At 40.3% G+C, this 23,876-nt stretch overlaps 1 protein-coding gene across 1 annotated transcript in view; it reads left to right on the plus strand.

The window, feature by feature from the left end:
- LOC137258639 (carbohydrate sulfotransferase 15-like) overlaps positions 1-23,876 on the plus strand; it is a 57,269-nt gene that overhangs the window by 14,389 nt on the left and 19,004 nt on the right. The window contains exons 4-5 of the mRNA XM_067796336.1: positions 21,852-22,012; positions 23,073-23,277. Coding sequence (XP_067652437.1) covers positions 21,852-22,012; positions 23,073-23,277 — 366 coding nt within the window. The remainder of the gene's footprint in view (positions 1-21,851; positions 22,013-23,072; positions 23,278-23,876) is intronic.

Raw genomic sequence — 23,876 nt, forward strand, 5'->3', positions numbered from 1 at the left:
CACATCGTTCTCTCTCAAACACTCCTCGAACGAATCCCTGTCCTTGCAGTGAAATAAGGCCACCCATCGCGTCTGCTCCCTGAGGTCTTTCAACACCGAGTTGAACTTCTGCGTTAGCACCCAGACGCTGTGATTTGCATGCCGGCCGGAGAAGGCCAGGTACGATAGCATGTCTCTCTTTTTTGTTATCTCGCGATTAGCGCTGCAGTCGTCTAATATGAACAGCGTCGGTTCTCCTTTAAATTTCTCGTGAAGAGCTTTCAACCAGTCCTGCAGGCGTGTTCCAGGGTTGATTTTGTGTACGTCCGGGTCCGTCATCACCCAAGGTCGCGCGTACGATTTATTCATGCTCAGAGTAGGGCATATGATAACGATGTTATCGAACACATCCTTGTAGTAACCCTCCAACATATCCAACACGAAAACGGTCTTCCCACAGCCAGTCTGCCCGCACACTATGGCGCAGTGTGGGTCAGTGGGCAGTTGTGGGTACCCCCGGGGGGTGTGGGGGTCTTGTTTATTGTTGGGGGGGTACCCCCCATCAGTAGATGGCTTGCACGAATCTCCCATTGTCTATATTAAGTTGCGCGTCCATAATAACGTACAGATATAATTTCAACTTACCAGCGGGTTGAGCCTTCTTAGTAATCTGGATGGTTATCCCTTCGCTGCCGTTATCTATACGGCGCCCGCTACCGTGCAGTTTATCATCATCCGTGGATCGCATGTCCAACCATAGGGCGTACTTGGTGGTCAGGTATTCACCGATCTGCACGGAGCCGAGGTCCAGGTCCTTTGTTATGTAATTCCCCACTGGTAGCTTTTTTATCTCATCCCACTGCTGGTGTGGTCTCATACCATGACTGAACAGCTGGTTTGGCACGTCCTCGATGGTCACTTCCACCTTTTCAATCTCGGGGTTGAAAAACTTCTCGCTGTCCCTCTGGAATGGCTCGTAATCCTCCACGGGGACGACCAGGATACCTTTCATCGATCGCGCCGGCACGTTCAGGTTGATATTCCACACAGTGTCGCTCTTATCTCGCACGATTGATCTATGCCTCAGTACGCGATCGTACAGGATAGCCATCTTCCCAGAGTACTGGCTTCGAACCTGCCTGGCCAGCTCCGGGCTAGTGACCATGTCGAACTCCAGAGAGATGTTGTCTATGGCATAACTGGCCTCATCACCGTTCGACGTAACCACTACTTTGCTATAGTCGTTAAACGTGAGCTCGTATTCGAGCCTATCACCCAGCGCGGCCTGGTAAAACGGCGCGTGTCCCGTGAGCAACTCGAAGTCTAGGGGCACGCAGAATCGATTCCCGTATGCTCGAGCGATAGCCTTTTCACCGTCCGATAGCTTGTCTTGCTGTTCTTGCGTGAAGACATACCCTATGCGCGCCCGGGTTGATTTGCTGATGCCCTGGTACACATCATTGACTCGTTCTCCATCGCTTTTCCAGAGATCCTTGTAGCAGTGAAACACGTCGCTGTCGTCGATGCTCAGCACCTCGTTACCGCTGATCTTGACGGTCGTTTTCTTGATGATAGCTCGACCCACGTTCCGCACTAGCGCGCGTTTGTCGTTGTCGGAGGTCAACGTGATATTGAACGCCAGTCGAACAGTGCCTGGTACAATGAGGTCATTCTCACCAAGGTTTGGAAATCTAACCAGCAGAGTTTGATTCTGGTCTATCTTGCTGGGATTGTTGGTGATGGTCACCGACTGGCGCACGGCTCTGGCTCCTAATGGCTCTCTCAATCTTCTGAAAGGATCTAATTTTCTACCGTACATTGTTATATAAATGAAATATATTTTTAATACTAATGGATGAAGACATACCTATGGATGATATGTGGGACGATAGTGCCCAGGCATTCAATGATGACCAGGGGACCTCATTCTCACAAAGTGATGAGCTCCTTAAAGGCGCCGTCGACGATTATTACAACGCAGTTGAAAATAAATCCAAACTCAAGCCGTTGGGAAGGAACTATTCTGATTTTACCCTCAGCAATGGCACGCTGCGTTTGAAGTCTCGCCCGGAGATCGATCTCATGAATAAACGCACTAGAGAACCGCTTGCTTTATCAACATTGGCCGGTAAATATGGGATTGACTTTATCCGCGATGAACTAGGCTTAGAATATTACGGTGGCGCGCGACCTAAGATTCCTCCGAAGTTAGTTCAAGGTCTGGAAGGCATCAGGGACGCCCCATCGGATCAAAACATGACTCATGATATTAAAAAAGTGTTGACCGACTACGAGAACAAACCCTTCCCGGGTCTCGAAATTACCTTTCGGGAACTGCGGGGGTTGGACCTGTTGATGCAAACCATTCGTGGTCAGCTCTGGAAAAGCACGGCCAAAATGAGTGAGATAGACGACCACATCGCCTATGAAAAGAAACAACTCGGTGAAACTGAGGACGAGTCTATGAAAGCCACCATCGAGGAACGAATACGTAATTTGGAAGATGAAAGGCAGACATGGTTGGAGACAGCGTCCGGCTACAAAGAAAAGCTTAGATCCCAGGTCAGCCGTGTGCGGGAAACCATCAATCAAGTCCTCCACCGAGACACCACGTTAGCAGACAGGATTCGGATATTGTTCCGGGAGCAAGGGATCACCATCGCCAGTATTCTGACTGCATTGGGTTTCATCATATCAACCCTGGTGGTGTCACTGGTGGGAGGAACCCCTGTGGGGCCTGCCGGCGGCGGGGGAACTCCAAGTGGCGGTGGGGGTGTTAAAGACTGGATAAAAAAACTCGGGGAAGGCCTAGCTAAACTGGCTGGTAAAGCCGCCGAAGCCCTTCCCGGCATCCTGGGTAGCATCGTCTTGTGGTTGTTGAGCACTCTGTCTAAAACTACCATGTGGCTCAGTCAAAACCTGTGGGCAGCCATCTTCGCCGTGGCGGGTCTGGTGTACGTAGCGGCTAAGAAATCTTTAACCAAATAAGTCCCAAAGTTACCCCACCAACCACCAGGGCCGTTTTATTATCAATATGCTGCTGATAGGGGGGTACCCCCACATGTATATGGGGGTGTGTGGGGGGCACATGAACTTTAGACTCCGGGGGTGGCGCCACTATACCCTTTTCACGTGGTGGGATGTGTGGGATATAGGGGGTGTTAATATCGGGGTTGATACCCAACTTTTGGTCCGCCGTGGCTATGACTATTTTGTTGTTATAACCCACCACTTTTTTTATTCTCAGTTGCATATCACTCGGAGCCATGTACAACCCCACGCCGAACATGTAATTGACTTTCGATCTGGCGTATTCTAACACGTTTTGGTAACGGTCGATGGCCCTCGGGAGATCAACTGGAGAATTGATAGCATCCTCAACGTTGGAAACGAATTGTGTCTGAGCGTCGTAAGCAGTTCCCTTACCGAGGATGTTGGAACGCGTCATCGACTGCGCACCCAACAGCGCCCACACGTACGTTCGAATCGAGTCGTTCAAGCGTATTGTACCAGCACGAGTGAATTCTTTCGATGTTTTTGAGATCATTTTAGTCCAGGCTGTGGCTGCATCAGGATTGGTTTGCTTTATACAGCTGACATGGATCTTTTCATTCGTTGTGGGGCCTGTAAATGTATGACGGTTTGGGTTGTATGAACCATCTTTAGAACCGGCATAATATGTTCCGGACCTGTAGAAGTACACGAGAACTATACCGAGACCATGGTTCACACCAGGAAGGCGAAAGTCTTTATTCGTTGGAATCTCAAACTCCCCACAAACACGTTCATAAGCGCGTCTATCATAGGGGTTATTCGTCATACTCCACGCTTTATCTTGGGGAAGAGGAGCACTTATTTCCTTCAATATTCGTCTCGTTTGATAATAAATATGAAACAAAATAACCGCCTTACTCAGTTCGTCTATACCGTAGTCTGGTGTCACACCCGACCCTGTCGTCGTACACCACACAGCAAAGTTGAGTTGGTTCTGCCAAAACTGCTTTGGGTTTTGATTCCAGTTTACCACCGCCTGCGCGTTATTAACGGACACGACATAGTTTTCAAAGATATTAATAAAGGTTGTTTTAAACCCCGTACCATCTGCATTCACCACGATTTTCAAGTGTGCTAAATCCATATTATAATATATAAATTATATATTATAATATGTACATAACACTTCCAGGAATAACGAGCGGTGAGGCCGTTCAGCTGACGCACGCGATCGATAACACGTCAGGTCAACTCGAAGTCGCACTCTGCGATATCACCTACCTACCGCAATGGACTAACATCAACGCCAGCAACAATAAGCTGTTCGTCAGTGGAACTCGCAGTCAGATAACTGACGGCTACTACAGCGTGTGCTCTCTAAACGACGAGGTCTTCAAACCCCTGGGAGCCGAACTCAAGATGAACGACTCAAACGGTACAGTGGTGTTAATCAACAACGGAAGAAACCCCTTGAGGCTAGGCCGACCATTAGCGAGGATACTCGGTATGTCTCCTGACGAGATAAAACCAACAACAACCGTCACAGGCACGAAGTTACCCGACCTAGTACCGTACCGAGAGCTGTACATTCATCTCGATCAGGTGAGCACAACGTATAACATTCAAGGAGGTCACCCTTCCACTATACTGAGAGCAGTGCCGGTGAAAACTGAGAAATACAACGACGGTAGAACCGAGTCGTTTTCACCACGGCAGTATAAGAGATTAACCCAGGGCAACATACCTGAGCTGACAATCTCGGTGTTAGATATAAATCATAATCCTGTAAATATAGGATACCTCAGCTTAACGCTTCATGTAAAATGACCAGCGCACAAGGGCCCGGAGTGAAAAAATGCGTCAATATCGGGATCTCCGACCTCGGAGACACGCGCGGTTTCGACGCTCCCGGAGTAGATGGTAAATCGTACGCCTTGCAACTGAAAAACAACATTTACAAACGCGTTGAAATCCCCTCCGGTGGAACCCTAAGTGATATAGTAGATACCACAAGAGCAACAGTCAACACTAAGTACGCCCTTGTCAACACCGGTGATAATAATTGGATAATATACCCATCGTTCGGGGGTAAACTGTTCGACTTAGACGATGTTGAGAGCACTACCGTCGCCCGAAACAAGCCATATATGCTCGTCTTCACCGAAGATGACAAGTGGGTGTTGTTACCTGATAACGACTGGTTTCTCAATATTAGACTCGTCTCCCCTTACGTGTTTACGGATAACAAAGACAACCACCTAAACAAAGTCGTGAACAATGGAACCCTGCTCGTGGCTTATGTCCCAACTCAGAGACGTAGCGTAGTCGTCAGCCCAGTCAACACTATGGCAGCCCACATGCTATCAAGTAACCTGACCATACAAAACGTGACATTGCAGTTGGTGTCTGAATTCGAAGGCGTGGTCAAGATACTAGAGAGTCTACCGGCAAACTCAACACTGATCATCAAAGTCTACCTAGGGGAACCATCGGTGAATGATGTCGAGATCGTGAAGGGGATCAAACTCGGGTGGGTGAAACGACACCAATATCAAGTTTGCAACGTTTACGTGCGGGTGGGTGTTGGAGCCGACACCAGTATGGAGGGGGTCAACGTGATCGTGGAAAACAAGATATCACTAACCAAGATCTTCCTGCCTGACAACATACACTTCATGGGTATGAAGTTAACCCCTGAATTATTATCAAAAAACCAGTTGGAAATTATATCGTAATAGTATAATAATGACCAGTCATCGTCCCAACACTACGCTTAACGACCTAGGAGATACGGAGGGATTAGATCAGCCTGGTGAGGAAGATGAATTATACATCCTGCAATTCAAAGACAACGTGTACAGACGGATGTCGTTATCAGATTTTAAAGAGCCCAAATGGCTGATCAACTTATCACTCACCTCACCTTATATCACATTAACTGAATTGGGGCGTATCTCTAAGATTAGGAATAACGGTATCTGGCCCGGGGATTTCATTCCGGAGAGGGGATTAAGAAGAACTAACAAAAATGGGTTAACGTCTTTCTTCGAAAATAAATTAACATTTAGTAATCCTGAAATAATATTCCCCCCTTTCACACTCATCATAGAAGTCTTCTTTGAGTATTCAGACAATGGAGACCCCCCAATAGTACACCAAATTTTACCCGGGGTGTTAATACACTGGTTTAGCATACACAAAGGCAAATATTGTCGTATTGTTATACAACGGGATACCACGGGTCCTATAAACCACTTAATAAGCCTCCTTGGGGTTTTTATTACAACAGAAAATTCTATTAGCCTCTCACCTATTACCCTGACTAGTAGTCTAGAACTTGTAGACTTCAAATTCATTGATAGACTTTTAACTGAAACCCAATTAAAATATCTTTCAAAATATATATTATAGGATGGGTCTGTACCCAGTCGTAGAGGAAGTAGCGAAGACACTGGAAACCGTAGATGGGTTCCGCTTGAGGCAGTTATGTGATGTGAAACGCCAACTAGAACAAGACCGTGACACGCGGAAAGCTCTATGTAAAAAGTACAATAGAGCTTTCAATATCGTGGACGGGGCTGACACTACCCTTATGGCAACCAGCATGGGACTAGGGGCGGCAGGCGTTGGGTTGTTAGCTACCATCGTGGCCGCACCTATAGTGCTAGGTATTGAAATAACGGCAGGGGTGGCAGGGTTGGCAGGATTGGCGCTTAAGTTAGTATCACGCAGACTTAATCGTAAGGCATTGAAACACGACGAGATCAGGGTTCTGGCCGAAGCAAAGCTGAACACAGTGAGTGAGCGTATTTCCACGGCACTCTCTGACAGTAAGATCTCAGAAGAGGAGTTTCGTTCAATCCTCTCTGAACTCAAAAAATATAACGAAATGAAACAAGATATTCGATCCAAGTCTCGTAAGTCTGCTATCAGCGAGGACGAGAAAAAAAAGTACATAGAACAGGGGATACAAAAAGCCCAGCAAGCCTTTATTATGAACACCAAAGAGATCGTAGGCGGTTCACGTTAAACTGTTTCATCGATATAAACATGACATAGGCCGCCAACTTTTTGTAGTAGGGGTAATCAACCCAACCAAAGCCTTAGTTAGTAAATAAGGTGTTGTAGAGACTTTTCTTGAAAGTGGTCCAGAGAAACAGATACCAGATAGGGCCCTAGTGAGGTATCTATACCAGCCGGGGGAACACGAGGGTGATAGCCGTAAGCGGGCCACCGATCCTATATGGTCAGTCAAAACTTACAACATAGATAAAGTGGATATGAAAGCCGACGAACCTAACTTGTACTACTTGAGGGATGGGCCGGGTAGGGGGTTTGTAAGAGAAGAATTATTGATCGTACCGTACGGCACAGTGTTACCTCCAACCAATACACGGTAAACTGTTTCATAGACACCCAACCTTTTTGTAGTAGGGGTAATAGTAGCAAGATCTAAGGTCCCAACCAAAGCCTTATTTACTAAATAAGGCTTTGTAGAGACATTTCTTGAAAGTGGTCCAGAACCCCCATTGTATATACTACTGCCAATATGCCACAGCAGAGACCTTGAGTAGGAGAGTGGGTGTTGATTGACTTCCATTGTCTTCACACAACAGCTTGGGAGCTCAGCTTCTTGGTGCACTCGATTTTCACAAGAGATTTGAAGTAAAAATACCAACAAAGTCAACATTTTTTATTTTTGGAATACATCAAGAATGAAAATACATCTATTTACTGAATATATTATTCAAAATTCAACCAAAAAATAAATTTATTTTAAGAAACCAATAACTAAATGAGAACTAACACTGGTAAAAGACCTTTTATGGGTTTAACTGTAAAATACATATCCCTTGTGATGCAGAATTGAACACAGTCAAGCAGGATATGCTTCACCGTGACTCTCACAAGGGATACAAAACGGAGGATCCTCACCTTTTAACAGGTATACATGAGTATATCTTGTATGACCAATACGACATCGTCATAAAATAACCTCTTCAAATCTGGACTGACAGTCCAAGTAGGTGTAACCAATATACGGTTATATTTCATGTAATCTATTTATACCTACTTGGATGTGCCACTTCTTCTGCATCAGATCACGGATGTAAGTTCTAATGCTAGCTTTCTAATCAAAGTATGGAATAAGAAGTGGTGTCTCAGATTTGTTGAGTGCTGCCTTGGCAGCAAGATCGGCCACTGTGTTAACAGAAGATGTTGTCGTATTGGCCAGTAGCAAGATTTTTATACAATTCAATAATTTCAATTAAAAGTGGATGTTTACAACAAATATTTTTAAAAGCCTGAAGGCAAGAAAGAGAGTCTGAAAAGATTATATACTGTTTATGTTTAGGGTGTCTTTGAATATAGTTAAGAGCCGTTAATATAGTGCTTGCTTCAGCTGTGAAAATAGAGCTGTTATCCGGTAATCTAGAAAATATTGTTCTGGATCTAATGACAGTGGCACAGGCTACTGCGCTACCGTCCCTGGACCCATCTGTAAATAAGGATTTGTAATTGCTATATTTATGTTTCAATTGGTTATATTCTTATTCATATTGTAATTCATTCGTTTCTGATTTTTTTTAAAAAAGTGGCCAATGTTAGGTCCACTTGGGGCCTAACCAATTGCCAAGGAGGAGAAGAAAGAAGACGTGAAGGGGCTATATTATCCAGCTCAATGCAGGCAGCGGAAATTAGTGGTTCTATTCTTAGAACAAGAGGCGGAACTAGAGAACATTTCTTATTGTATAAATCCTCATACAGAGGATTGAAAACACCGCTATATGCAGGGTTTGACTTATTGGAATATAGTTTTGTTACATACTGTAAAGCTAATTTTATGCGTCGCTGCTCAAGAGATGGTTCATCAGCCTAGACATAAAGGCTGTCAACAGGTGAAGTTCGAAAGGAACCAAGACAAAGTCTTAGACCTTGATGATGGACAGAATCTAATAGCTTTAAGTTGCTTTTGCAGGCTCCACCGTAGACGATGGAGCCATAATCAAGAACGGACGCGTGATCGATATAGATGGAGAAGGGTAGCTTGATCTCCTTCCCATTTAGAATTTGAAACCACTTTCAACAAGACTTAGTCAAGTTCTTTCAGGCATTTATTTTTAAGGGATTTAATATGCGGTAAAAACGTTAAGTGTGAATCAAAGATTAGACCCAAGAATTTGGCGTGCCATCTAGAGGTAGTTCAGGGTCTTTATGCTGTTTGTATTTACAACAAAAATGTATGCAATTAGTTTTCAAGACACCATTCATTAATCTTGTTTCAACATAACTGCAGTTGCCGTTCAATGGTATGCATATTTTTACCCCGACAAGAAATATTAAAATCATCCACAAATAACCATCCATTAATTGAATCGTTTAAAACTTTTGATAAACTATTTATCTGTATAATAAAAAGTGCGACAAACAAAATACTGCCTTGTGGAACTCCCTGATCCTGTTTGTAAGGATCAGACAGGGTAGAACCCACTCGGACTTGAATTTGTCTGTTATTTAAAAAGTTGGCTATGAATTCAGGCAAACGACCTCGCAAACCGAAATCATGTAAATCTCTTAAAATGCCATATTTCCAGGTTGTGTCATATGCTTTCTCAAAAGAAAAAAAAAGAAAAACACAGCGTGTTGTTTATTAATCAGCGCGTTTTTCACAAATGATTCAAAACGGTTTAAGTGATCGACAGTACTTCTGTTTTTACGGAAACCACATTATATATCTGTTATAAGGTTATTTGTTTCCAAGTACCAAACAAGTCGATTATTGAATCATGTGTTCCATGGTCTTGCAAACACAGCTAGTTAATGAAATCGGGCGATAATTGGATGTATCCGTATGATCACGTCCAGGTTTGGGCATTGGTACTGCTATGGCGTCACGCCATTGAGACGGAAATTTACCTGAAGTCCAAATATCATCCAAAATATGTAAGAGCGTCTGTAAAGGGGACTCTGGTAAGTGCTTCAGGGGTTGATAATGTGTGTTATCAGCTCCTGTAGCAGTATCAGGAGCTTGATCAAGAGCTGTATGGAGTTCATGAATAGAAAATGTTTCATTATAATCTTCCCCATTATCCCCATGAGTTGAAATTAATAGTTTTCTTTTCTTGTCTCTGATACTGTTGGAATTTAGGTACATAATTCGAAGAGGATGAGTGTTCAGCGAGAGTTTCACCCAGTGTATGTGCAATATCTGATTTATCAGTAAGTATTTGATTTCCATGTTTCAGATGATGGGCAGTAGATTTGATTTTCTGGACCATGTTCCACACCTTGGACATGGGTGTTCGGGAATATATTTTGGATACATAATTTGGCCAAGATTGGCGTTTTGTTATTCTGTTTAAAAATACACCGCGCTTTAGAATTTAAAATTTAAAATTTATTTAAATTATGCACCATAGGAGGGCGACGGAAATAATGTTCAGCTTTTTTCCTTGCCTTCCTAGCTTGTTTGCATTCATTGCTGAACCATGGTTTTCGAATATGTGGAACTGCAGAGGACTTTGGTATACATTCATCAGCTATGGAATTCAGTTCATCAGAAAAAAAACCATTTAATAGCATCAGGAACGTCAATAAAACGTTCAGGTTTAAGTTTCTCAGCACACAGTGTTTCATATAAAGCCCAGTTAGTCTTTTTAAAATTCCACCTTGATGATGGAGGCACATCCGATGGAGTTACAGATGTTAGTATAGTAGGAAAATGGTCACTTCCACAGAGGTCATCGTGGACTGACCATTCAAATTCATTTAGTATTTCTGAATTTGTGAGTGACAAGTCGAGAGCAGAATAGGTCACTGTACCAGGGTGTAAATATGTGTTGGAACCATCATTATAAATACATAAATCATTGTCACAACAAAGGTTCTCCAACAACTTACCTTTAGCGTTTGTAGTTACACTACCCCAGAGTGGGTTGTGCCCATTTAAATCTCCCATCATAATACAGAGCTTCGGGAGTTGATCGTATAGATCTTGAAGATCAGTTTTGGCAAACGTTGAAGACGGACAGATATTGAGAGAGCTTAGTGTAAACGCTACATGTAAAGTAACTCTCACTGCAACAACCTGCATATTAGTAATAAGTGAAACAGGGCTTTGAATAACGTTTTGTTTGACTAGATTGGGTGATCATCCAGTGGCCCTATCACCCGGAGGTGAAAAACAATGATATGCATTAAAATGACGAAGGTCAAATGTATCTGTTTGTTTTAAATATGTCTCTTGGAGACAGATCGCTGAAGGTGCAAAATCTTAGACTAATAGCTGTAATTCATGTAAATTAGCCATCAAACCTCTGCAGTTCCACTGTACAATATTATTGGAATAAACCTTTCGGGGGATTTATTGGGGATCTACCCCGCACGTTTTTGGAGGGCGACAAGCTATGTGTCCTAGAATGGAAGTTTTCAGATATGTCCATGTCTTCAAGAGACCCATATTTATTGAACTACTGAATTCTATTTTGTGACCCTTTAGGGTCTCTGCCACTGTGTTGCTTTGAAGCATCAAGCTTTGGTTTAGGTTTACCTTTAACAGTTTGTTGACTATCAGCTGTCGATTGAGACTTTGAGTGTGACTGAGATGATGATTTGTGATCAGAAGAATACTTTGATTCCTCTGTCTGAGATGATATATCAGGGTACAAAAGCTGTGGAGAGTTTACCCAAGTCAAAGTAGTTTGGCAGCCTATGGATGATTTTGGTATTTTAGAGCTCCGATGATGTTTTTGCTACTGTAGCATAATTTTCTGGAAGATCAGATCTCTTTAACATTTTTTTGCCACAGAAAAAGAGATATTTTGAATAAATTGTATTTTGTATATCTCCATTTGCTGTTTTCAAATAAGACACTGTTTAGAAAAAGATGGATGGTCGCCTGAGCAGTTGGTGCATTTTTTAGATTCACTAGTACAATCGTGTCCATGTTTCTGGCATTTAAAACACCTGAGCGGGTTGGGGATGTAGGTGTCAACTTGAATGTTACAGTAGCCTGCCTTCACTGATTTGGGCACATTTGGAGAGGAAAAAATAAACAGATACGTATTGGTTTTGATGGTTTCATTGTTTTTCCGAGTTGAAAAGCGCTTGACATGAAGCAGACCTTGATCCTTCATTTCTGATGCTATATCAAGCTCTGACATATCATCAAACAATCGATCCCGATCTTTGACGATACCTTTACTTGTGTTCAAGGTTTTGTGAGCAGAGACCGTGACCGGAATGCACAGGAAAGATGTAATGTTCATCAGGTTGGTTTATTGTTGTTTTTTTCCCGCAAATATCCCCACGGGTCCACAACGGGGATGAACGCCTCTTGGCGTTACCCAGCACCCACCACGAGGAGGTTGCCGTTCACGGGTGCCAGGAAGCACAGCACAGGTTAATAAATAAATAATTTTTTTTCGGCAGTGCCTTTCTCTGCACTCCTCCCTCGTAATAAACAGTGAACTGTGTCAATATTTTAATGATAGTTTGTTACACCACTATTAGGACAAAATTCTGCTAAAACCTCACAGACTTGGTATGACGTTTTGATTATGATCAGCGTTTCATTGGGTATGTTATGCATATTAGTGTTCGAATTACATTGCAATTCATCGGTCCGCTTTTGAGCCAAACGGACTATAGAAGCTTGAAATACTTCTAAGCGAAACTGCTCCCGTTTGAATTTTCCAATCTGAACAGTCATTCCAGTTTATAAGCACAACTGAACAACTAAAGAATAGCAGCGGGTGATTTTACAGGATTCCAAGTATGCCAAAGCAATGCCAGTGCAATATAGAAGGAAAACTGGAACTGATGCAAGACGGTTTCCGTGTGAGTGAAACTGACGGGGAGGGTAATGTTGACAAACCAAGAAATGATTCCATCTGCCTGACACCATACAGGTTTCTGGTCTCCCCAGTCAGCACAACTCTTCGCATTTCCACCTATCTGCGGGCTAATGGGACACGCGATCACTTGTCTGCACTGCTTTGTCTAGGTTTCAGCCCATTGTTGGCAATGCAGACTTGGTAATTTCTTAATAAAATTACAATAGCGGTGGATTGGAGATAATTTAGTCAACAGTACAAGCATCGATATGGTCATTTGCAGGCCGCTTCTGACATTATCGGCGTCCCTGAAGGGAGGTAACTCTAATCTTGCATCCTCGGCAGTTGAGTGAGTAAAAACAAATGACGTACAAGGCGCACGTGTTTTTTTTTGTTCGTGGAAGGTTCCAGGTATCGCACATGATACACAAATAGCAAATGGACATTTATAGTTACATAACCAACCAGCGGTTTGGAGTGGATCATTCATAATTACATTATGTTTTAAGTCACCGTTACCACCTCGTTGTGCAGATGCAGAATGTGGGCTGTATAATGTTACGATTAAAAATTGCCGTGACCAAAAGTGTGAGAAATCCCCTCAGAACCGGCAAAATATATAACACTGAGAAGTTTGATATTTTCAATATATTTGTATTCAGCAGAAACATAGGCAAGATACAAAGCAAAATACAGAGATTTACAATAGAGGTTTCATGTACAATTCTACTGAGTCAAGTAATGGGTCACAATATAATGTCAACTCACCGAAGTCTTGGTGCGAGAGTGAGAAACAGTTATGCCTAATGTAAACGGTGAGCTGCCAAGCAACGGTTATGAAGATCAAGCGTTGACGGAGAGGCAGATATATACTCTAGTAGTCTGTGTGTCTATTCCTGAAATGTCGAGCACATACGACCATCGCCATCAACGTAGAATGTTCTAGAACTGTATAAGTCTTCCGGAAGAAAACAATTAACCAAGGGAGACAACTCCAGAACACTTCCTATAAAGCCTGTTCCCAAAATACGAAAAGTAGTGAACATTTATGATATGAAATGTGACCAATAATAATTATCATTCAAAGCACTAAACGTTGTGACCCAGCAATAATAATTACTTAATTAATAATACAGTTTACAAAAAAGTACACTCTCGTAACAATATTTAAGGAACCTGAATGTGGGCTGTAACTAAACAAACAGACTGTAACTAAACTCTCTTTAATCATAGAACAAACCGCCTCTATTTTGTTGTAAACAGAACATACCGACAAAAACAGTACTACTTTGAAAAGTTGGGCTTCGTGAAAAGTTTGCAGAATAAGGTGGTGTTTGATATGAAATATGAACAAGTTGATGAGTCATAACACGTTTTCTGGAGAACACAAAGAAGTCATTTGGACCATGACTGGGGTACCATTAATATCACAACACCATTACATGGCATGATTTGGAAGAAAGTAACTGCTTATTGTCATAAGGGATAAGGGAAAATAACAAACATTTACATGTATTTAGGCGCAACAATGTGTCACGACGTTGAGGAAAATAAGAACAGGTAGAGGTGTGGGTAGAAGAAAATGTTTCAGAAGGTTTAAGGTAATGAGCGCTGAATCATCTGATACACTAACAGTTAACGCGGTATTCTCCTTTAGGCACACATCACTGGTCATATGAATGGTCAATCCTGACACGCTGAAGAGATGGCTAATCCCGTACATTGTTTGGAAATGTTTAATAAATTCTCAAACCAACGATCAGTGATTTTCTGAACGTAGCAAAAACTCCAACCAAAATTATTGCCCTTAAGAAGAAATTGGTTTTTTTCTTTAACGAGACGATGGCTATCAAATGCCAAGATCAAATAGGTACTTTTTGATTGATCAGTTGCGTGCTCACCTGAGTGTTTAAATTCACCTAAAATTCTTAATCTTCTGCACAGTGTGTGTCTATTGACAAATGAGCGTCTGTTATCTCAAATTCTCCTAAATATAGCACATAACTTTATAAATAACATGTGTATTCTCCTAAATATAGCACATGACTTTATAAATAACATGTGTATTCTCCTAAATATAGCACATAACTTTATAAATAACATGTGTATTCTCCTAAATATTGCACATGACTTTATAAATAACATGTGTATTCTCCTAAATATAGCACATGACTTTATAAATAACATGTGTATTCTCCTAAATATAGCACATAACTTTATAAATAACATGTGTATTCTCCTAAATATAGCACATAACTTTATAAATAACATGTGTATTCTCCTAAATATAGCACATAACTTTATAAATAACATGTGTATTCTCCTAAATATAGCACATAACTTTATAAATAACATGTGTATTCTCCTAAATATAGCACATGACTTTATAAATAACATGTGTATTCTCCTAAATATAGCACATGACTTTATAAATAACATGTGTATTCTCCTAAATATAGCACATGACTTTATAAATAACATGTGTATTCTCCTACATATAGCACATAACTTTATAAATAACATGTGTATTCTCCTAAATATAGCACATAACTTTTGAAGGAGGTTTGGGGAGGTATTATCATGAGTCTGTCTAGATCAACCATCCATACCTCAGATTTCCCTCTCAGCGTGACAACAGTATCTTTATTCGTATATTCTGTTTAGCACAAGTAAACCATATGTTACATGTTATCGTAAACATTAGTTTATGTTTGCATTTTATTGAACTGTAGTACACCAAAACCGAATTACCAGCATCTAGACTCTTTTGCTTTGAATTGATAGTCCCTGGAGAAGACAGCTATCTGTCCATCAAATCCTGGATGTCATCTATGATGCTCAAATTGAACGAGACAAATGGATGAGACAGAAGCTATGCTTCTCGCCAGTAAACATCGTCTGATGAAAAGCACGACTGAGAAAGTCACAATAGCTGATACAGAGATTACTCTAGCTTCATCTGTGAAAGATCGCGGAGTATTCACAGATCAAGACTTGTCACTTGATACTCAAATCAACCATGTCTCAAATATCTGCTTTCTCCACCTTAGAGCTATTTGTAACATTCTTCGGAATGTAACACCAGATGCAGCTGAATGGTTCCACTATTGTCAGTTAACAAGCACATTCTTGATACATTTGTTACATATCCACTCTTACATGTCCACTCTTACATGTCCACTCTTACATATCCACTCTTACATGTCCACTCTTACATGTCCACTCTTACATATCCACTCTTACATGTCCATTACTTGAAATTCAACATAAGCAAGATGTCAACTGGGCATGACATCTTCAGGAATGCTCCTGCTTCAAGAAACTAAACACAGTGTGGTGTAGAGACTATGTGTTCTCAGTATCGACGCCGAATACGACAAGAGCGTTAAAGGGGCACTGATGCGGAGCGAATAATGCTTCTCGCCAACGGTCTAATTACGGAACCAAACTGCAAATTGGTCAGCGCCCGCTCCTTCGACCGTGACGGACAAAGGAACTGGGCTCCTGTCCATATCAGCAGAATTTTTCCACCTAAACAGTCAGGAAGCCGGATGACTATCATATGCCACTTGTCTAAAAATATCCATGGTGTTCCTTGTCCGATCGTAACCAAATATTCCAGCAGTGTAGTTCTTTTCGGATGCTTGGATGGTATAGCTACTGATCCAATTTGATCCTATTTCTGTGTTTTTAACCTCGATATTTAATCATGTTACATGAAAATATGATGTCTACAGGCACGTAGCAAGCCATTTGTTTCAGTACGGAAGATTGCAAAGCTTTATATTTAGGTAGTTTTGAGTGTTGGTTGAGCTGTGATAGCAAATAGCATACGTAAATTTTGGTAGCTATGGTAGCTACCCTGGTTTATTATTTATGATAATAAAACACACAGCTGATTTATTTGAATTCGTAAACAAAAAAACGACGACTTTGCCTTTGGTAGAGAAATCTGAAAATTGTCTTACGTAAAAAAAAACTTATTTCACCTATTTACCAAAGTACATAGCAAATACCTGTGTGTATTCCGTTGGTATCCTCAAAACAGTTTCGGCCCATAAGTGTTTTCAGGCTGCATGCGACACAGAGATTACATTTTCCTTGCTGTAACTCGCGTTTGATGGTGTAAACCTACACGTGTTATTTGTCATCATTCTCTTGATGGTCAATTCATGAATTTATAACAGGTATAATTAGTAGCAACACCACTTCGGTTACTCAACAAAGGTTCCCATTTGGCATTTCTCCTGTCTGGAGTAAATACTCAACATTATAAATTAAGGTCTGTAATGGCAAATGTATTGTATGTTATGTAATATGTGCATGTAAGTGATGCAAGAGGGTTTATCAGCTGAGTTACAAAAACAAACATCGATCAAAGGATTAACCGATAACACACTGATTGATTAATTACTTTTATCTTCTAGCGGATTTGTCAAAAGGCAGTGTGTGTAGATGACTACACCCTGTCGTATGCGTGAGTGCAAAAACAACATCCTCCCTTCAAAGAATTAACCACCCTTGCGTTGATTGATTGATTGATTGCTCAATATTGGTTAACTAAATTACTTAGAATAGTGGACATCATACAATTAGTTGCCAGGTGTGCTATCTTGGTAGACCAATGAGAGGTTTATCTAGTTTTCACCAAAGTGAAAGACGTGAAACGATGTGTTACTTTTTCGCAAATGAGACAGTTGTAAGACACGCGACACAGAGCAGGAATATTTACCAGCTGCAGATGAATGGAATACGATTTCTTTTACGTGGATATTGATGGATACATTCCTGAACAAGGTAGTAGCCTGACATTGTTGCTATAAAATTAGTCTGTTTTACATTCATTATTTGCATTTTGTTTTAATTTATTTGTTGTAGCATTCAGCAGAATCTGTATGACAGAAAACACACACTATATCGCGTATGTGTGTGAAATAGGATCCACATTGGCAATCTATACAATGTATAAATGTTGCTGTTATGTTAGAAATTTACTATGAGTATAAGCAAATCGTGTGTTCTTTCATTAATTTTCAAAATCATACAAATATGACAATAAACTAATTAGGGTTATGAGACTATTTTTAAAATATAGAGACGTACATTGGCTTCGTTATTTTTCCGTCCTATTAGTGTTTTTACCATTTCTACCACTGGCAGATAATTAACCTTCAAAGTGTTTCATTTGTTTTCATAATACATTCGTAATGAAGTAAAAATGACTTCACCTCAGTTGATCTGTCTATAATTAAACTATCAGTTGCGCTTACGGACTGCGCAGCGGAGGTCACGAACCAGTCACGAATTTTGGGATATCATCCGGGTGCTCACGGGAGAAAAACAATAACAAAAGTTTACACAAGTCCACGGAAATTGCTCCGCGTCAGTGCCCCTTTAACGTCAGCCGAGTTACACCTATTGTAATTCCAACCAGCAGTGAGACTGACACTTGATGTTTTGAGACGGTCCCTGACATGTACTGCCCGTGCGTTACATGTATGCTGTCACCCTGTCTGCATGGTAGGAGGCTTACTGTATAGCTTCTTTCTCAGAATTGTTTCTACCATGGATTTTTTAAAAACATTTAAATATTTTACGAGTAATCATTATGATTAGGGAATTGTATATCGTGATAAGTCATGTGCGACATCAAGTCGAGGTGTTATGAATCATTATATATGATGTGTTTTTGAAAAAATCTGAAATATCAACCATTATCAGAATATTGCCAAAAATAAAATACAGTTTCCAAGCAATTCTGTCATTAATTTAGTTGATAATGTCTAGGAAAGGAAGCGGTTCCCCTGCTTGACCGGGACTCCGCGGATGCCAATGCTGTATGTCCAACTCAGTTTGAAGTGGATGGTTCTTGGTATTGTGCACCACAACGTTCTTCAGATCGTCCACTTCACAGTGGTGAATGCGTGGGGCAGCCATACACAATACTGAACTGAGAAATATCCCATTTTTATTCTTGTGACTTCATATTCTGTATACCCAGGTTTTGGAACGGCGGTGTAACCTACTGGAACTGATTGTGGCACAGTCAGTGTATCGAGTACATCAGCAATCGGATCTCAGCAATGAAATAATAAAAATCTAATCATCTCACCATCTCTTGTTCTTTTATAGTGCCCCGAAGAAAGAATGTGAAGTTTCTTTTTTGACTCAGTATATCATAGAAGAAACAACAAGTTATAACCAAACCTCTATGTATCTCATGAACATCTAGTTACAAATGCTGAATGTGAATTGCTCCAATCTGGACACGATGTAAAGAAGACTGATGAGGCTGAATCAGATCAGACTGAAGGTTCAATAACTAAACATTAACTCCTTTCAGTCCTTGAATTATGATGGCTTGTCCTATGAATTTTCAATAAGATGCTTGGGCTTACCATAGAAGACTTGCTGTTAAGATCCATATATTGCAACTACGATATTGGTGAATTATATGTAACACAATAAAAAGGAGTTATAACTTCTATTCAAAGGGAGAGAAGCCAGGAAATCTTTTTAAAACGCGATGCCCAATTTCACATTTGAATTCCTCATATAAATTCTTACCAGCAGTTATTTCTGACGGATTAAAAAGAGTTGTCACTAATCTTACAGATGAAGACCAGATCGGCTGTGAGGCTAGCAGATGTATCGGGGACAACAACATACATACTGACTTTCTACTTTATACATAATGTAAAAATGTTCCAGGAAGTTCATTAAGAGTAGATTTTGAGATGACATTTGATTGTTTATCATGGTACTTTACAAACAAGACACTTAAAATTAATGCATATGGCGATATTATCATAAATGGAAATCTGTCACATTGGATACAAATTGGTTGTGGCTGCAGATATGGAGACGATCTATCCTCTATATTTTTCCTCTTATGGGCTGATATTTTATGTGCTCTTATTTTGTAAAAAATATGTATACATATAAAAGCCTCAGAAATTGATGATGTAGAGTACTTGATAGCACAGTATGCAGATGACACGTTGTGAATTCATGATGGGTAGATTTGAAAATCATCATTGAATCATTTGAAAATGTCGTTGATACGTCAGACACATTTGCTGTAATTACTTGACTGAGCATTAATTATGACAAATCATGGGTTGTTTGGATAGGTTAATAAAATATTGTTAACTTAATTATAGACCAGATCTGGCCCTTGATTGGAATTCTGAAACGTTTAGAATTCCAGGCTAGGTATTGTATTCCCGGTTGACTATGATAAGATCATAAAAAATAATTTTGCAAATAATATATATGAAATAACAAATAAGTAAGCAATGGACGAGAAGGATTATTACCCGACTGGGGAAAAATAGGTATTATTAAGTCATTACTAATTTCAAAGTTAAACTTCTCTTCTCTTGGTCTTCCAACTTTACCGGGAGGCTTGTTTAAAATGTTAAATACTATTCGTTCTAGTTTCCTTTGGCTGAACAGAAACTGGAAATTGATATTGATGATTATGACAGAAAGTGGAAATACTTGCTCTTTGCTAATGTTCCAAATTATAACAATTTGGCACGTTTTATGGATATAATTATCCATTATTGTTATTAAAGGATACTCCAAATGTGTTTTGGAATGACAGCTCTAGCTAAATGTAGCAGTAACATAGACCAAAACTATGTATGAGGAGTATACATGTAATTAGATGTTTCTAATGTTGGCTGTTTGTTGAATGCAGATGGTGACTTTATGCCTCTTAAAAAAGTTTGAGGTAACTTTGTTCAAGATTATTCTTTTACATTGTCAAGGATAATCAATAATTAAGGTCTACCAATATATATTTGATAGATTGAAACTTGACAAAGGTAACTTTTTAGGTAATACTCAGTTGTTGCTTTTCCAAAAAGGGAGGGGGTAATATTTGAATGACAATATTTACCAAAACATCTAACCCTAGATCCGGGACGAAGCGGAATCAATGGTCTAGTTGAAATGTTCACATGCTATCAGAATTCTATTCCATTGTGATCTGCTATTATTTTGTATTTCAGGATTCTTCGGCATTGATGCCATGTTTATAAAATACAAAAATCCTGATTCCTGGTTAACAGAGTGAGTGAGTTAATATTTAACGTCACATCGGCAATATCTCAGCCATATCGTGACGAGAACGTTTAATACTGAAGTGAAATATATGGATACTATAAAAACCTGTCAACGAGGGACAGTAAAACAACTAGAATATCACAAGTATGATTAAAACTAGTGTGGAAAGTTAAAAATAATATCACTATTCGGACAATACAACATAAAATCAGGCTATAGATTGCCAACAACTGAAGATCACCATACTAGGGACCATGGGGACTTACAGTACCTTTGCTACCTGCATGGACCCTAGTTGGATTTACATCATCCCCTCAGCTGTTAGCAATTTAGTCACATCTAGCCAAAAATTAAAAATACACATATACTACGACTAAAAACAGTGGAAGTCTAAATGTAGTATGGGTATAACCAATATAAGGTTTTATTGCATGTAATTTATTTATACCCGCTTGGGTGTCTCACTTCTTCTGCATCAGATCTCGGATGTAAGTCCTGGTTAACTTTAAGTTTTAATTTGGGAACCTACATGCAACACAATTCAGCTAACGGAAGTGTGTAACAGCAATCGACTGTGTACGAAATGAAGTTTACCCTAAATGGCGACAGCTCGTTCGCTCTTTACGGTAACACCTGTGACCCAAGAGTAATGTTGGCAGAGACAGACGTGATGACAGTGTTCACTGATTTTAGATGATGAAGGTAAGGTTTTTATTGCAGTCATAATTCTCATGACACTTTGTTACTTATTATGGTACATATATGGCGTCGTCATGCTGACAAATGTCACCCGGAAAGTTGTATAAACATTTTCCCTTTTTTTCCAGCTGAAAAACAGTTGTTTCGTCTTTACTGCATCCACATGCTTCCTCACTGTGTTGCAATGGGTTTGTTTGTTTTCGGTAAGAACGTCCCGTTCCGATTTGAAGACCAGTGACCTAAATTACAACATTTTGATGAGGACTTCAGGTCATGACAATGACTCGTCTCATCCTGAGGGTGCTCAAGGGACTTATCCCGGTATTGATGTGGCCATGCACTCCGATCAGTCCTGTTCATGGGACGGTATTTCACCTCCTCTTGACGATGAGACGAAGAAACAAAACGAAGTTCATGACTTATTACGTGTTGTAAGTATGGAAGTCGACAGCCAGGAATACTTGTAAGGAATCATTTACTGTTTGTGTCCGCCTTACAGAGGAATAGATCTCTATCATGGACAAAGAAAATTTCATTAATTTCAAAATTGTAAAAGCAACATTTTCTAGATCTGATCCACTTGACCTAAACACTCAGATCACAACCGTTTAAAGTCATTACCCTAGCTTTTGATGTTATTTCACTTGTGTTCAGTTCCGGCACATGGCTCTGGCGGTTTGTAAGTATGCATAAAAGTTTCAAGTTGACAGTAATCATGACGTTTATATGACGAATATATTTTGATGTATATTAGGAGAAAAGTGAATATTTAGTTGTCTCTCCTGTTCAGATTGTATTCCGGGTGTTGTTATCAAACACCATTGATGGTGTGAAGAAACGTTTGTTGTATAAATCTGCAGCGTCAATAGCAGAGGATATCCCGTTTCGAAATCCAAAGCATAAGACTCCATTGAGCGTTACGAGAACAAATGCGGTGCACAAACTAGCTAGAACTGTGTAATGACTGCAAAAAGTAAAAGTCGGAATATAAAAATATACTGCCTTTGAAACTATTTTCCTACAAAGGAACTGCAATGCTAAAGAATCCCTGTGCACGCATGAATTTAGAAACACGATCTAGAATCTTGATCAGCGATTTGCAGAGGTTGAAAAGCTGAGTGAGTTGAATTCCTACATGTGATAGCAACCAAACATTATCATACACAATAGTACAGTCAATAGGGATGGATGTAGACGTGAGAAATTCATGTTTAGTATTCACTTTGTTCTTTTCTTTCTTTCTTTTCTTTCTTTCTTATAAAAAACCTGACGACTAGATGTTCTCTTGTACTGATGTTGTATATGTAATGACTGAAAATACTCTTGTGACGGCGGTTTATTAGGCATACCCACAATACAGTACTTGTGAAACAGTAGAAGATTTACAAGACATCTCTAATACGTTATAATACAAATAATTTCACTTCAGATTTTCAGTGTTGACTGTGGAGGTTTGTACTATTTACACTATTTGTCTATGAAACATTGCAGAAGAAACCTACCTTCCTTCCAAACTATAAGAATCCATGTTGGTTCGAAGAGGACCAAACGACATTGCTGTGTCTTCCGTACTTTCACCTTGCTGGGTTTCACAAATGCGGAACAACCAACACCTTCAGCACCATTGCTGCTCATCAAGACGTGGCCGCACCCAGATCAAAGGAAACTCACTGGATAGCAGGTGGAAGATTCAAAGGTAGGTTTGGTTTCGTTTTCAGTCACAAACATGAAATACAGACATATACACCTGGAAAGTAATTAAGCACCCCCGCTATTTTCGGGATGATGAGAAACAAAACTTACCGTAATTCTCTCACTATTCCAAAGATAGTGGAGCCTTAGCGACTGTGAAACATACAATCTATTGGCAAATGAAAAACAAGAAAATGATTCCAACTCGTATTGATTTAATTGCGTAACCAATGTGATTTGGTCACTATTGATTTTTTATGAAAATGGTCACTGAATAAGCATGGTCCCACCGTTGGCAATGGCTGACTATTACAAGAAATTATGCACAAGGAACGCCGCATGTTAATGTCTGATGTGTCTGGCATCAGTATCGGGTGTGCCCACCACGTGCTTGGCTGACAGCTTGAATCCTCCTCCTCATGCTACTATTAAACCTTCTGATAAGATCAAGTGGCAATTGTCGCCATTCTTTATGCAAAGCAGCTCCCACTTGTGCAAGATTCTAGAGATGGGTTTCTCTAAATCTCACACGGGGTCCAAGAAAGTCTCATTCATGGTTAACGATGGTTACCATTTGCTCTACTATCACGAAATATATCAGGG

This window comes from Haliotis asinina, chromosome 12 (assembly GCF_037392515.1).
Source record: "Haliotis asinina isolate JCU_RB_2024 chromosome 12, JCU_Hal_asi_v2, whole genome shotgun sequence".
NCBI classification, from domain to species: Eukaryota; Metazoa; Mollusca; class Gastropoda; order Lepetellida; family Haliotidae; genus Haliotis; species Haliotis asinina.